Below are 14,628 nucleotides of genomic sequence, written 5' to 3'. Positions count from 1 at the left end.
ACAACAGTAAACATGTCAGAAGTTCAAAAAATTAAAGTCAAGAACCCCGTTGTCGAAATGGACGGTGACGAAATGACAAGAATCATCTGGAAATTTATCAAGGACAAATTGATTTTCCCATATTTGGACATTGATTTGAAATACTACGATTTGAGTATCGAGTACAGAGATGAGACAAACGACAAAGTCACCACTGATGCTGCTGAAGCTATCTTGAAATATGGTGTCGGTGTTAAATGTGCCACCATTACTCCAGACGAACAGAGAGTCAAGGAATTCAACTTGAAGAAAATGTGGCTTTCTCCAAACGGTACCTTGAGAAATATTCTTGGTGGTACGGTGTTTAGAGAACCAATTGTTATTGACAACATCCCTAGAATTGTCCCTTCATGGGAAGAGCCGATTATTATTGGAAGACACGCATTTGGTGACCAATACAAGGCAACCGACATAATTGTGCCTCAAGCAGGTGAATTGAAATTGGTATATACTCCAAAGGATGGTGGTGAACCAATTGAGTACCCTGTATACGACTTTAAAGGTCCAGGTGTCGGTTTGGCAATGTACAACACCGACGAATCCATCACCGATTTTGCCCTTAGTTCTTTCAAATTGGCAATTGACCGTAAGATGAACTTGTTTTCATCCACCAAAAACACCATTTTGAAGAAATATGACGGGAGATTCAAGGACATTTTTGAAAACTTGTATGCCACCAAATTTAAGCCAGAAATGGATAAATTGGGAATCTGGTACGAACATAGATTAATTGACGATATGGTGGCACAAATGTTGAAGTCAAAAGGTGGTTATATCATTGCCATGAAGAACTACGATGGTGATGTTCAATCTGACATTGTTGCACAAGGATTTGGTTCTTTGGGTTTGATGACCTCGGTTTTGACTACCCCAGATGGAAAAGCATTTGAAGCTGAAGCTGCTCACGGTACAGTAACTAGACATTATAGACAGCACCAACAAGGCAAAGAAACCTCCACCAACTCCATTGCATCAATTTACGCTTGGACTAGAGGATTAATACAAAGAGGTAAGTTGGATGACACTCCCGATGTTGTTGACTTTGCCAAAAACTTGGAAAAGGCTGTTATTGATACCGTCTCTAAGGACAAGAAAATGACCAAAGATTTGGCATTGGCTCAGGGAAAGACCGATAGATTGAGTTACGTCACCACCGAAGAGTTCATTGATGCCGTTGCAAACAGATTGAACAAAAACTTGGGACGTTCAAAGATTTAGGTGCATCTGTATAACGAGCGGGGTATATGTTTGTAACATTGTGTAGAGTTGATGTATGTATTTAATTTGACCGAAACCAAAGCCCTGATCAACAGCGTAGTGAGAGTGAGAGTCAATACTGAAAATTTTATACGACAAGAAAACAACAGAAAAAGAACAGAAAAGAAAAAAAAATATGGAAAAAGGCCAGGGCCAAAGTTTGCAATTATCACTGGTTATTTCCAGAACCAAACCTATTTGCCCACTACTTTAACAGCTTGTCACTATGAATGTGGGCTCAATACTAAACGATGATCCGCCACAAAGCGGATCGACACCATCGTCTCAGCAGAATCAATCGCCCACCAGTTCGAAGGTACTGCAGTCATCGGCTTCTCAATTGCAACTGCAACAACAGCTGCAGCTGCAGCTGCAACACCCACCTCGACAACCACCTTCCAGTCGCTCGTCGACTCAATCGGTGCATCAGAGGCATTCAATCACCAATATGTTGAATGATGCGACACAAGACGATGAACCACCACGTGTTAAATCTCACGACCAAGTGCTGGAGCAGAAGCCCGTTCCAGAACTGCAGCTTCCACAGCCACCAACACAACCTACACAACCTACAGAAGAGTTTCGAAAACCCTTTAGTTCAAGTGCTATGAACTCGCCAAGTTTAGGCCAGAGGCCAAATCCAATGCATATGGGAAGCAGTAGCGGGTTCTCGAGTTCGCGGACAAGTCCCAACACTTCTAAACGAAATAGTATTGCTAATTTGACCAACTCTGAAGATACTCCAGCAATAAAACGCGAGGAAGGTGATAACCACAACTCGACAGCAAAAGTCAGTGAGCGAAAGGCAAGTAACGTTCCAGCAATGAACCCCGATGATGATGATTTAACCAAGATCAAAAAGATTAAGCAATCAAATAAACCCAAGAGGTACACCACACCGCCAATATGGGCGCAAAGGTGGGCTCCACCAAATGAACGTGACCCCAAAGACATTACTAATGGAGGCTCTAACAATGGTGACGTCAATGGTATTACAAGAATATCACTGAAGCCAGTCTTTGACAACACTTCAACAAGATATGTCGATCTACAATGCAGCATTACTGGAGTAATACCACCCCCGTCAATAACACGTACCACAGCAGAGTGGATATACGCGAACTTTGCCAATATTGAAGATTCGAATAGAAAAAACGTCGAATTGGAGTTAAAATTTGGCAAGATTATCGACAAAAGAACAGGGAATCGAATTAACTTGAATGTGATAACTGAGTGTATTTACACCAATGAATCAAACATACGATTTGATATGGAGGTTGAAGAGATTGCCTGGAATGATGTGCGTAAAATGTTTGACGAATTGGAAAGACAATTCCAAGAGGAAAAGAAAGTTGACACTAGTATTCGAGACAAGCGTAAATTCAATATGCTTGAGTCTGATCAAACTGACTCCTTCTATCAACTTGGAAACAAGAATGAACACTTGCGTAAAGTGAGAATTTCAAAGGACAATTTACTCCAACCACCGCGTTACACAGCCATTCAAAAAGAGCGTATTGCTGACTTGTACATTCACAATCCACAATCAATGTATGACTTGCGTCTTTCGCTTTCGTTGGAAGTGCCAGTGCCTGAAGGCAATATCGAGTCCATCATATCAAAGAACCAGCCTCAATTACAACGTGACAAGAAGCGGGTCTCATTTACGCATACTCCAACAATCACCCAATTTGACCTTACGCGAGTAATGGTTCCTCGCGAGTTTAAGAACAAGGCCGGTAAAAAGGTGGTGAATCATGAAACCAAATATGAGGTGGAAATGGAAGCTGATACGTTGGAAATATTCCAAAGCATAGACAAAGTGAAGCAAGGAACTGATTCATATCGGTTAGAGGAATTGGTGGAGATTTTCTTGAATAATGCTAGAATTATCAACAACCGAGTGACAAAGTTGGCATTGTGAGGGAAGAGATTCACGGGACGTATGAAGTGGCTTTGGTGGTGATTGTGTATATTGTAAGATTGGTAGTATGTTGTAATTTGTTCCAGAATGTATTATTGATATTAGTTTTAGAAGAAGATGCATTATAGACGAAGAGAATCACACACGAGGTCATACATTGGAATTGCCTCAGCCACGTTTCCATTGCCAATTTTGTAGCTGTTGCGGGTGAAACTGCTAATGGAGAGGAATTTCATACAATCTTAACTTGGTCATCCAGAACATAGAGGCATGATTGATGGAATCAATTTCCACACTGGCACCCCATAGACTGGCATTTCCTATGTTTACCTAAATTCGCGTTCAATTTATATATTTCATTGTTTTATTTTTAGTACTTTTTTTTTCAACTTCTTCAAACCAGACAGGTTGGCAAAAAACACACGGCCACTAACCCAACTGCGTATCATCCAGCTTTTTGACCTTACTGAGCATCTTGATTTCAATATGTACGCAATCTATGTTATTGCTGCAGTGGTTGTGCTATCTGCCATTGTATATTCTACATTAATATTATTTTCCCATAAACCGAGACTACCAACACCAAGTGAATCATATTACAAAACCAACGATACTTCCAATAAATCATACGAACTTGCACCAAGAATAGATTCAAGAAGTCCTAAAAGAGAGCCTCAAGTGGAAATCGGTGTTGTTATACCGTGTTACAATGAAACCGAGAGATTAGACAAAATGTTAAGCGAGGCTATCGAATTCCTTGAGCAACGTTATCCAAGGAACTACGAAATTATCATTGTTGATGATGGTTCGAGCGATGGTACTGCCGAATACGCAATCAAATTGGCAAATGAGTACAAGTTGGAACCACACACATTGAAAGTTGTTCAATTGTCAAAAAACAGAGGCAAAGGAGGAGCAGTCACCCACGGCATTTTACATACACGGGGCAAGTACGCTTTATTTGCTGATGCTGATGGTGCTACTCAGTTCTCGGATGTTGCAAATCTCATTAAGTACCTCGACTCGCATCCTAATGAGCCAGCAATAGCCATTGGGTCACGTGCCCACATGGTCAACACCGATGCAGTTGTTAAACGGTCACTTATACGTAATTTCCTAATGTATGGTCTTCATACCTTAGTGTTTATCTTTGGTATTAGAAAAGTTCATGATACCCAATGTGGTTTCAAAATGTTCAATATAGATGCTGTTAAGCAAATCTTCCCACACATGCATACAGAACGATGGATTTTTGATGTTGAAGTATTGCTTTTGGGGCAGATTCAGGGAATGGAAATGAAGGAGATTGCTGTCAACTGGCAGGAAATCGATGGGTCGAAAATTGACTTGGCCAGAGACTCAATTGAGATGGCTATTGATTTGGTCGTGACGAGATTGGCTTACTTGTTGGGAATATATAAATTAGACGAGTGTGGTAGAGCAGGCAAAAAGAGCCAGTAGATAAGGAGGAGTGTTGCCACTGGTATCAATTTAAATAGATATTACAACTTATAGACTTTATAACGTGATGTGTGTGATGCACGCAGCAGAAGTTCCTGAAGTGAACATTTGTGTCAAGGGGGATATCAGTAAATGTAAAAAGAAAAGAAAAAAGAAAAAAGAAAAACCACTGCCTACAACTCTTCCTTCGGAAAGACATTCCAGCCAGCCATTGCGATAAATTTGGCCACGGTTCACATCTCTATCACCTCAATTTTACCACCGCTAACACCTACTACACTCAAAGTATCCCTAGCGATGTACGTTGAACTACCGTTTGACGAATTGAAGGTCCTGCCAGAAAAGAGACGAATAGCCTATTTCTACGATCAAGATGTGGGAAACTACTTTTACGGCACGGGTCATTGCATGAAACCACACAGAATCAGAATGACACACTCTCTTATTATGAACTATGAACTATACAAGAAGATGGAAATTTACCGAGCTGAACCAGCAACCAATTTAGAATTGACACAATTCCACACTGATGAATATATTGACTTTATCGATCGTGTTACGCCTGATAATTTGCATTTGTTCCCTCGAGAAGCCCAGATTTTCAACGTGGGTGAGGATTGTCCTGTCTTTGATGGGTTGAATGAGTTTTGCAAAATTTCATGCGGTGGGTCAATGGAGGGAGCAGCAAGATTGAATAATGGTAGTGCTGATATTGTCATTAATTACGCCGGTGGACTTCATCATGCCAAGAAATCGGAGGCTAGTGGGTTTTGCTATACCAACGACATAGTTTTGGCTATTATCGAACTACTTCGAAAGCATCCGCGGGTGTTGTATATTGATACCGATGTGCATCATGGAGATGGAGTTGAAGAAGCCTTTTACACCAACGACCGAGTAATGACTTGTTCATTTCATAAATTTGGAGAGTTTTTTCCCGGGACTGGTAATTTGACCGATATTGGTATTGGTAAAGGTAAATACCATGCTGTGAATGTACCGCTACGAGATGGTATTGATGATGCTTCGTACAAGTCGATTTTTGAGCCTGTGATACAAGCCATTGTCGAGTGGTACCAACCGTCCGCTATCGTTTTACAATGTGGGGGTGATTCTCTAAGCGGTGATAGACTAGGACCGTTTAACTTATCGATGAGGGGTCATGCAAATTGTGTCAACTTTGTTAGATCTCTTGGCTTGCCAATGATGGTGCTCGGTGGTGGTGGATACACAATTCGTAATGTTGCAAGGACCTGGGCATTTGAGACCGGGGTGTGTAATGGTGTTATATTGCCCAAAGAACTTCCCTATAATGGTTACTATGAATATTACGCCCCTGTATATGAGCTCGATGTGCGTTCTTCAAATATGAGCAATGCCAATTCAAAGGAGTATCTAGACAAATTGCTAACACAAATTATATCCAACTTGGACCATACAAAACATGTACCTTCTGTACAGCTTCAAGATGTTCCTGCAGATAAAGAAGATCTTGGTGATGTAGATGAGGATATGTCTGACGCAATAGATACCAAAGGTGGCTCGCAAATGCAGAGAGATAAAGAAATAGAAAAGGAGCTGGAATTTTACAATGATGAGGAGAAGGACAAAGGTGAACGAAACGTGTTTGAACAGAACAAGATTGCTGACGATGATGTTGACCGAATAAATGAAACAAAAGATGTGGAAAATGGGGTTACATTATTTGAGCACGAGCAAGCAGAAATCGATCAATTGAACAAGGAGGAAATGGATGTGGATAAAAGTAATTGAATGGATGCAATGGGAAAAGTCTCCTGTGTTAATCTTGTGGTCAATGAAGTCCTTGTATCTGTTTGATAAAAGTCAAGCTTAGAAATAGCTTTCATTTACCACCTCTTAGTCGATGTCTCCTATATAAATGTAGATGGGATGTGCAATTTTAACGAGAGACTTGGTGAAATTTTGTCTTGGCCGGGCTTTTATTGTCTTCTCTCGTAAATTAATTCGTTGTACAGAAAACACAAAACGTGATGTACTGTCGACAAGAAAAAAAAAAAAATAAAGTTGCAAAAACTCTTGAGATAGGAGACTTTTTCGCTATGTGTACAGAAAAAACACCAAAAAGACTAATTTGGAATTAAGGTTTACGGCAAAAGAGTTTCAAGTTCGCCACAGAAGTTTGTGAAGGTTCATTGGGAAGCCTAGCTAGTTCACAGGGAAATCAAGATTATAGCCAAGCATATAACTACTCTACGCAAAGTCTGGTGATTCAAGCAAAGAATATTTTTCCTCCCCCACATACTTTTGGAAGCATCTTAAAATGAAGTGAAACCACATCCAACACAGCTTGCCGTTGCTTCAAAGTGCATACGATTTCCAAGAAAATAAAGTTTTCTTTATTTACCAACAACACTCGAGAGTCGTCACTTTTAAGCGCGTACTTCAAAGTATAATAATAATATTCATGCTAGATTAAAAAGCTTGCAAATATAAGCCGAAAAAAGATATTATTATTTGCATTGATTCGTGATTATTATGTTGGACTGAAAACTCTTGGATCTGAAAAAACAAACAACAAAGTGGGTTTATAATACAAAAAAAGACAAGAAAAAGAATTGACCATGTTATAAATCTCGCTAATCTCCCTCTGTTTTGCAGACTGCTTGCAATATAGTATTTGATTCATTTTGAACGAACTTTAGGCTAACTTACAAAAACGAGTCTTCAAGACCACCACATTCGCTTATCATTTAACAAAGGTTCAACCATTAGAGTCTACACTCATCAAATTCGTTAGATATCCTTTCTTTATACCCTTATTTTTGTCTAACCCTAGTCCTTCCTTTTTTTTAGTACAACCCCATTTTAATTCAAAGTTTACCTCACCTACTTGAATCATGAAATTATCAGAGACCTTATTTTTAGCTGTAGCATCAGCTGGCTTAATCAAAGCTGAAACGGACACCACAATCACGCAAACAATCACCATCACAAAGACTTTGTACACACCAGAGGAGTCTTTGAGTATGGCTGAAGAAGCAGCTTCTATTGCTTCTGTTTTAGCAGCCGAGTCATTAGCATCAGTGGTAGCAGTGCAACTGGCAGTTGAAGGTTACTACAGTTCCTTAGCATCAGCTTCAGAAGCTTTGCTTGCAGAAGAAACCTCTACATTGGAAAACAAGGGTTATAACGCTACCAATAACCTTACCATTACCTACGTTACTGTCACAGTCAAGCCAAAATCAACGGCAACAAGTTCAGCTTTACCTGGCAGTGACAATTTGGTGCTCGAAGTTGAAAATGATGACACTCCTTCAGATTTGAGCTCATCTGAAGCAGTCACAATTCCTGCAGAGAGTGCCTCAGAGGATGCTGGTTTCAAGGGACTCGATGAACGGTATTCTGGAACTGTTGCAGGTTTATGTGCCTTAGTCGCCGCACTTTTGTAATTCCGATCGTTTATTAGTTTCTAAAGGTATATACTACTTTTGTATCATTTGTATTATTTTTTGAATAAATTGCTAATATGTTCTAATTGTAGAGCTACAGACATGAGTGTTAATCTATTCGATATTCATGTCCTTCTAGCTTGTAGATCACGGAGATACTTTTCCTTGTCTAATAGATAATACTCCATCTCATTCAACCCCTGAGGAATTTTTGGAGGAACATCTGGTTTTGCTTCGTCGTCATCGTCATCTTCATCATAAATGTTAAACGGTTTATTTGTATTGATTTTTTGAAAAACACTTGGACTGAATTTACCATTACCCACATATCCCGTTCTATTGGTTCTTAAATCTACCTTGAGGTCATCCTTGGTTACTGCATTATTGGAGATTCGCATCTGCCTATTGAAATGTTCGCTTGGTGTAGGAGCGTAATACTTGGGATCAATTTCATCCTTTACTGTTACTTCCTGGCTTGGGTTGTATCTGGCGTTACAAGTTAACGATTTGACTGGCTCATCTAGTAGGTAAACCTTTGTTGGCAAGCTGTCCGTATTATCATCCACACCTATCATATCAGCTGAAAAAGGCATCGATGTGCTGTCTTTGAAATCTATATTTGAAATCGGTGACGGGGGCTTTCTTCCTGGAGGTGCTGGTAATGGCTTGGATTGGGACTGATGTGGTGGTGGCAGAGGGGGAGAAGGAATCTTAAACTCAAGATCAAGGTCAAAATCGTCGAGTTTCTGGTTCTGGCTTATTTGACTCTTTGGCAACCCTTCCCCTAACTCATTCACATCGTTAGATCCATAAGCACTAATGGGAGAAATGTCTCGTCTTGACGGGCTGGAAAAGAATGAGCTAGTACTATTTTCATTTCCTGAGCTACCCCATAGCGATTGCTTTGATTGAAACTTGTCCTTAAGTTTATTGAATTTTGACATATACTTGTTTGGGCTCTTGCTGCCCACTTTTGGCTGCAGTAATATGACTTCGTCCGGGTTCTCATGACTCGAGGCACTTCCTTCGCCCGTATTGACAAAATATTGACTGGTTTTCAGGAATATTGACGACCGCTTACTATGCTTTGAGCCATCCAGAGAAACAAATACATCGTGAACGGGATTGGACTCATGTTTCCAGGGCTGTGATGGGGGCGAATGTACTGGTGTGACAGCCATGCCGTAAGGTCTCCCGCTATCAATTTGCACATGATGCATTCCGCTTTCTTCATGGGATGGTAACTTTGGTGGTAGCACTGGTGCGGTTGGATAAAACGTCATTTCTAAATAAAGCATACCTGCTCTTTTACCCTGGAATGTCAAGTCATACCATTTATCAAGAATGTACTTCCCCTTTTGTTTATTGTCAGGGTCTGAAAATACTTGAGACGCGTCAATCTCACAGCTTCCAATAGGCGTTGGATCGCCTTTTGTTTCATCTAATAGATCAATTTTTAGTGATGGCTTCTTTTCTCGGGTGATATCAAACCTGATTTCATGGGTCCATTCTGGTGTTTGGCCTGCTCGGAAATCGGATTTAGTCTTTTTTGCAGTAGTACCCAACCGTACAACAACGTAGGGCGATTGCTTATCTAGCTTTCTTCGATTGGGTAGATGTTTTGCACGAACAACCATTATTACCAACGTTCCGTCTGCTGATTGAGTGTAGGAGGAAGAATCCATAGTTGTGCTTGGCACGTCGAGATCGTCATCAAAATGGTCATATTCGCTAGACATGGTTACTGCAATTGTTGAAGTGATATGACTATAAGAAAAAAAACAGTAGTGCTGTGCTTGAAAACGGTTTACACTTTTTAACTAGTTGGTGCACAATCTGGTCTCAATCCTGTGCATAGCGTGGGCCATCATTCTTTCTTTGATTAATTGGCATTGCCTAGTTGGATCACAAAATCTAAGTAGGCTGGTTCTATTTTGTTTTTCTCCCGATTAGGAATCAGTGTCGTGTCATTTGCAATCTAGACATTGAGTAGTTTTTAGTCACATAATGGGCAGTGTTTTACGTCAGTCGGAAATAGTTGGAGCAAAGGATTGTTAAGATGGTTGGTAAACAAACCAAAGAGATTTGCTGGGTACTTCAGAAAAGTAGTTAGTTGTAATTACAAATCTATTGTAGTAAGCTTATTTTGCATTAGTTTATTGCTAAATATTTTGAAAGATAATTACTGCAAAGACGCTCCTAAAGTTACACCGGTCGATTTTGATATCTTCTAAGTCGTACCAAAAGAACACCAATAGAGATAAGGGGTACATCTTCAGGTTGACGGTATTCTATTTCGTTTCCCTTGCATCAGAATTTGGTAGCGTTTCTTCAAATGTCTTCTCAAAATCATATTTTTTTTTCACGACACACAAAAACATACACACTGAGCTGAAATAGGCATCCTTTGATCACTTCTCATACCCTATCCCTTTCAAATATAATGTCGTTTCGAGGAGGAGGCACTGGAAAAGTACAATTACCATTTGGACTAGATTATGCTGATGTAGTAAAATCATCAGAGGGGTCAGAAAAAGCCCAGTATATACTTCCAGTGAATGGAGAACCATCTGAAATAGAGACATTAGCAGCCAAACAATCAATACGATTTACGAAATTAGTATCCGACGGACCATTTTACACGGGGAAACTAGAACCTAATCTAATCAAAAACAAGGATAGGGAACTGGCCCAACAAAAGGAGGTGAATAATGTTAATGAAGATGGTATTGAACGATATGGTGACAGGTACAAAAAAGTGCAGAAAATTGGTCGAACTATTGAAGAGCATCCCTACCAAGTGCAGTTTTTTCCAGAGGAGTTGTATCCGGTGATGGGGATATCCAACAAGAATAAAAAGAAATACTTAACGTTATCGAAATTTGCATCGAATGGTGGATTGCGAGAGTATTTGAGTGAAGAAAAACAAGAAACTATCGACGAAGAGGCCAAAGTACAAGCTTTAAAAGAGCAAATGTTTAATCAAGCAGGTGTACACGAGGACGAAAAAGAGATAGGGGAAAAGGAAGATATACCCAGTGAAGAAGAAGATGTGGATGATGAATTTGACGACGAGGATGAAGACGACGATTATAATGCAGAAAAATACTTTGATGACGGAGATGATGAAGGAATGGACGATGCAGGAGACGACGAGGCTGCATTTTAGGCTAGGAAAAGAAAGTTGGCTACTTATAGAATTCGCCAGAAGCACCAGACCCTATTTAAAAGCTATATATTAAACGTAAAACTAATTAATGCATTCCTTCCGCCAGGTACTTTACCAAACCATCTTCCAAACTTGTGCTCCTTACTAACCAAGACAAACACTTTCAATTGCTTAGTTTCAGGGATTTCAACACTGTCTATTTTGACAACAAAGCCACGTAAATTTTCCACTTCACCAATTTTGCTAAATGATCTTAACGTCGCATCTAGTTTCCAAATTTTTACAGTGCCACCAAATGAGCCACTGAAAAACACATCACTATAAGCTGGCGCATGTATGGCAGTAATCCAGTATGGTTGTGGTGCCGGTATTTGTCGACTAGCCAATTCCAGTTCAGTCTCAGCACTCGCTTGTTGTGGCTGAAATTGGGGCTGCAATCCGTGTGCCAATCTTTTGGTATCCTGTGCTTTCTTCTTGGCTAATGACCAAAGAGCAATATTTCCATTATCTGATCCAGTTACAAAATGAGATTCGTCAATCATAGAAACCACATCAATCGATCCTTCGTTGTGAAATGGTTCATCACTACTTGTTTCTTCATCGTTATCCTTTTTCCTCTTTTTCTTCTCTATTGAATCACCCCCACGAAACGTTAACCTCGACTCTTCAGGTATTTTCCAGAACATGGCAGTTTTATCTCTACTTCCCACTGAAACACAAGTCTCTTTAGCCAAAGCGGCTATATCAGTGATGTTATCTTGATGACCATATAATGTCTCCAACTGAGTAAACTGGTTAATCGAGTATGTCCTTACTCTTAAGTCAGCACATGCAGCAAACAACTGATCAGTGTTTCTTCTAAAAACAATCGAATTTACTGCTGATCTCGTTGGAAGCACCTTTAAACACGCCAAGTTTTCACTTGACCAAATTATCAATCGAGAATCAGAGCCTCCAGTGACAAGATATTTCCCGTCAGGAGATGCAGCAATACAATTGATCTGCTCCCAGTGATGATTTAAACCAGGCTGTGTTTGGTTCAAGGTAAAGTATTTGGAACCACCTTTAGTGTGCTTTATCCTCTGGGGCTTCTTTCCCTGATTTATATTCCACTTGATAATTTCGATATCTTTTGAAACCGTATATAGATATGGAAAATGCACGCACATGCTAGTAACGTTATTTGACCCAACCCTTGTCGTTACTAATTTAACTTCATCTCCATCCAATTGTTGCGAGATTTTGTCACCCCAAAATTTATATACATGTCCCTTGGCATCAGCTACATCAACTTGTAACCTTTTTGATAAAATTTCATCGTCAAGATCCTGGGCATCAAAGTCGTCAGAATCGCGTAATTCCTCATTTTTCAAGTTTTCAAGATACTGCTTTGCTAACCTTCTTCGTTTATCTGCTGCACTTTCTGCTGCAAACTCTTCATCCGATGAAAGTTCTTCCTCTTGTCGTTGATTTTGTAAAGACTGCTCATCTTCGGAGTCACTGGCACTCGATATCTCTTCATCAGCATGTGTTGTTGTGGATGATGGTTGTGGAGTGGACGATTTAGACTTTTTGCCTCGCGTTGTGCTTGTAACCTTATCCAGACGCTTTCTCTTCTTTGACGGATCAGATAAGAATGGATCTCCTGCCATGGTTTATCAATGCTTTAATGTTGTAGCTACGGCGATGATCTCTTGAGCATCTCACTCTTTTTTTGAATTTTTTTTTTTCTTTTAAAGAAATGATTCTCGTTCAGCGCGATGACATCGGTCGGCGAGAGAGCACACAGAGCTAAAAATCTACACGGACAGCTTCCACAATAAAATGCTATCTTATATCCTATATAAGATTAGTCCTCTAATAAATCTTCAATATCAGCATCCTCTTGTGCATCGTAAGCAGTTTGATGTCTTTGTCTGGTTTCCTCAGCCAACTGCTCCAAAACAGCCTGGGTAGTTTTGACATTCTTTCTGGTCTTTTTCCCCCAACCAAATTCATTAGCTTCCTTCTCCAAGTTTTCCTCCAATTGCCTCTGAGCTTCAGCTTCCCTTGCTGGTTTTTCTTCCCTCTCTTTTTCGTCTAATTTTTGTTGGTGATCGCTCTGCTTTTTGGCTGCCCATTGCGAATAATACTTACGGAATATGAGATAAGCACAAATAAATATCGCTAAGCGGAAATACTTGAGAAAAGTGTCTCTTTCAATGTAATCGTATATCTCTTCAAATGCCATCGCGCGTATAAGAGTGTGGACTGGGAGGAAGATTTATGATTGGTGCTAGGGTCCCAGGTGGCGGAAGTAAATTATTTTTCGGAATCCGTTTGTTTTGGTCAATTTGTTATTCTCTCGGTTACATAAAAAAGATCGTAATACCGCACGATAGTCACAAATAAAATGTACCGACATTAGAAGTAGTTCTAAAGTTCTTACTGGAGCTAAAAAGTTGTATATGTGTGTGATTCTATCAGTAAAAGCTACAAGAATCGTAGCTCTAAAGGAGCAATAAAGCTCCTTTAATGCTGTTCTCCAATCTCAGCAAAGAGTGACCTATTACGCCGATAAAAAATTGACAGAAATTTCAATCATAGAAACGCATTTACAAATACACACTATTATCTGTACTCTTCCAAGCTATCCTTACCAAGTAGATGGCCCAAAGGCCTCTCCATCTTTCAACAACTTTCTGATATTCTGCGTAACACCAGTGTCAAGCGTGCCATTAACGACATCGTTTCCCCACCAGCTTGGGAAATCAGTTTGCGTTAAACCCAAGGCCAACGAAATAATCAAAAGACTCCAGGCTAACCCAATATCCAATCCAGCAGATAAGGAATAATTGTACTTGGTCCACCAGTGGAAAAACTTTCTTTTGATCCACCAACCAAAAAGTAATCCAACTAAACAGTATGAAGTATAGTTGAATGGAGTTGCTGGTGGAATTAATCCGGTACCGGAGAAAAACACGGGCCAGTGCAAGTATTTAACGACGCTGTTTGGGTATTTACGCAAGATCAACCAATTGATAACCGGGAGAATAGCACCGATGATGAAGAAAAACAATGTTCCGTAGTACAATTGACCGTGGGAGAATTGACGTTGNTGTGGACCAATGACTCCCCAAATAATTGAGGCATTGAAAAAAACCTTAGCTCCGGGACAGGTGAAATTGGATGGCTGGTCAGTTTCACATAAGCCATCGACTGCACCGTAGGCCCACCTCAAGACACCAATTTGAACAAAACAGGACCAGATAGCAGCCGTGAATTGAGAAAAGAACATGTTGTACGGAGAGATTTTCATGTAGTGACCCAATTTCATGTCCTGAGCAAAAGTGACTGCTTGATTGTTG

General features: G+C 40.1%; 9 protein-coding genes across 9 annotated transcripts; 6 read left to right on the top strand and 3 right to left on the bottom strand. All coding sequences in view use genetic code 12, as the record gives it.

The window, feature by feature from the left end:
* Window positions 1-12: 12 nt before the first annotated feature.
* On the top strand, window positions 13-1,257 carry IDP2 (isocitrate dehydrogenase (NADP(+)); the record flags this gene model as incomplete). Its single annotated transcript, XM_051813604.1, has 1 exon — window positions 13-1,257. The coding sequence occupies one exon, from the start codon at window positions 13-15 to the stop codon at window positions 1,255-1,257; it is 1,245 nt and encodes a 414-aa protein (XP_051672724.1).
* A 265-nt stretch (window positions 1,258-1,522) lies between these two features.
* CET1 (polynucleotide 5'-phosphatase) lies at window positions 1,523-3,220 on the top strand (the record flags this gene model as incomplete). The annotated part of the gene is made up of 1 exon (XM_051813602.1): window positions 1,523-3,220. The coding sequence occupies one exon, from the start codon at window positions 1,523-1,525 to the stop codon at window positions 3,218-3,220; it is 1,698 nt and encodes a 565-aa protein (XP_051672723.1).
* A 486-nt stretch (window positions 3,221-3,706) lies between these two features.
* ALG5 (dolichyl-phosphate beta-glucosyltransferase) lies at window positions 3,707-4,681 on the top strand (the record flags this gene model as incomplete). Its single annotated transcript, XM_051813601.1, has 1 exon — window positions 3,707-4,681. One exon carries the CDS (start codon window positions 3,707-3,709, stop codon window positions 4,679-4,681), a length of 975 nt encoding a protein of 324 aa, XP_051672722.1.
* Window positions 4,682-4,978: 297 nt separating this feature from the next.
* On the top strand, window positions 4,979-6,454 carry RPD3 (Rpd3p; the record flags this gene model as incomplete). Its single annotated transcript, XM_051813600.1, has 1 exon — window positions 4,979-6,454. The coding sequence occupies one exon, from the start codon at window positions 4,979-4,981 to the stop codon at window positions 6,452-6,454; it is 1,476 nt and encodes a 491-aa protein (XP_051672721.1).
* A 1,106-nt stretch (window positions 6,455-7,560) lies between these two features.
* PGA34 (Pga34p) lies at window positions 7,561-8,112 on the top strand (the record flags this gene model as incomplete). Its single annotated transcript, XM_051813599.1, has 1 exon — window positions 7,561-8,112. One exon carries the CDS (start codon window positions 7,561-7,563, stop codon window positions 8,110-8,112), a length of 552 nt encoding a protein of 183 aa, XP_051672720.1.
* A 125-nt stretch (window positions 8,113-8,237) lies between these two features.
* On the bottom strand, window positions 8,238-9,851 carry INN1 (Inn1p; the record flags this gene model as incomplete). The annotated part of the gene is made up of 1 exon (XM_051813598.1): window positions 8,238-9,851. The coding sequence occupies one exon, from the start codon at window positions 9,849-9,851 to the stop codon at window positions 8,238-8,240; it is 1,614 nt and encodes a 537-aa protein (XP_051672719.1).
* A 704-nt stretch (window positions 9,852-10,555) lies between these two features.
* Window positions 10,556-11,281, top strand: RPC31 (DNA-directed RNA polymerase III subunit; the record flags this gene model as incomplete). The annotated part of the gene is made up of 1 exon (XM_051813597.1): window positions 10,556-11,281. The coding sequence occupies one exon, from the start codon at window positions 10,556-10,558 to the stop codon at window positions 11,279-11,281; it is 726 nt and encodes a 241-aa protein (XP_051672718.1).
* Window positions 11,282-11,343: 62 nt separating this feature from the next.
* On the bottom strand, window positions 11,344-12,933 carry RRP9 (Rrp9p; the record flags this gene model as incomplete). The annotated part of the gene is made up of 1 exon (XM_051813596.1): window positions 11,344-12,933. The coding sequence occupies one exon, from the start codon at window positions 12,931-12,933 to the stop codon at window positions 11,344-11,346; it is 1,590 nt and encodes a 529-aa protein (XP_051672717.1).
* Window positions 12,934-13,130: 197 nt separating this feature from the next.
* Window positions 13,131-14,628, bottom strand: CANMA_001610 (uncharacterized protein; the record flags this gene model as incomplete). The annotated part of the gene is made up of 2 exons (XM_051813595.1): window positions 13,131-13,380; window positions 13,921-14,628. Coding segments are annotated over 2 exons (958 nt in total), but the record flags the coding sequence as incomplete, so codon positions are not given.

Source organism: Candida margitis (genome assembly GCF_024628925.1).
Source record: "Candida margitis strain CBS 14175 chromosome Unknown scaffold29, whole genome shotgun sequence".
NCBI lineage: Eukaryota > Fungi > Ascomycota > Pichiomycetes > Serinales > Debaryomycetaceae > Lodderomyces > Lodderomyces margitis.
The sequence above is the reverse complement of the archived record's forward strand: the minus strand, read 5'-3'. Positions and strand labels throughout refer to the sequence as shown.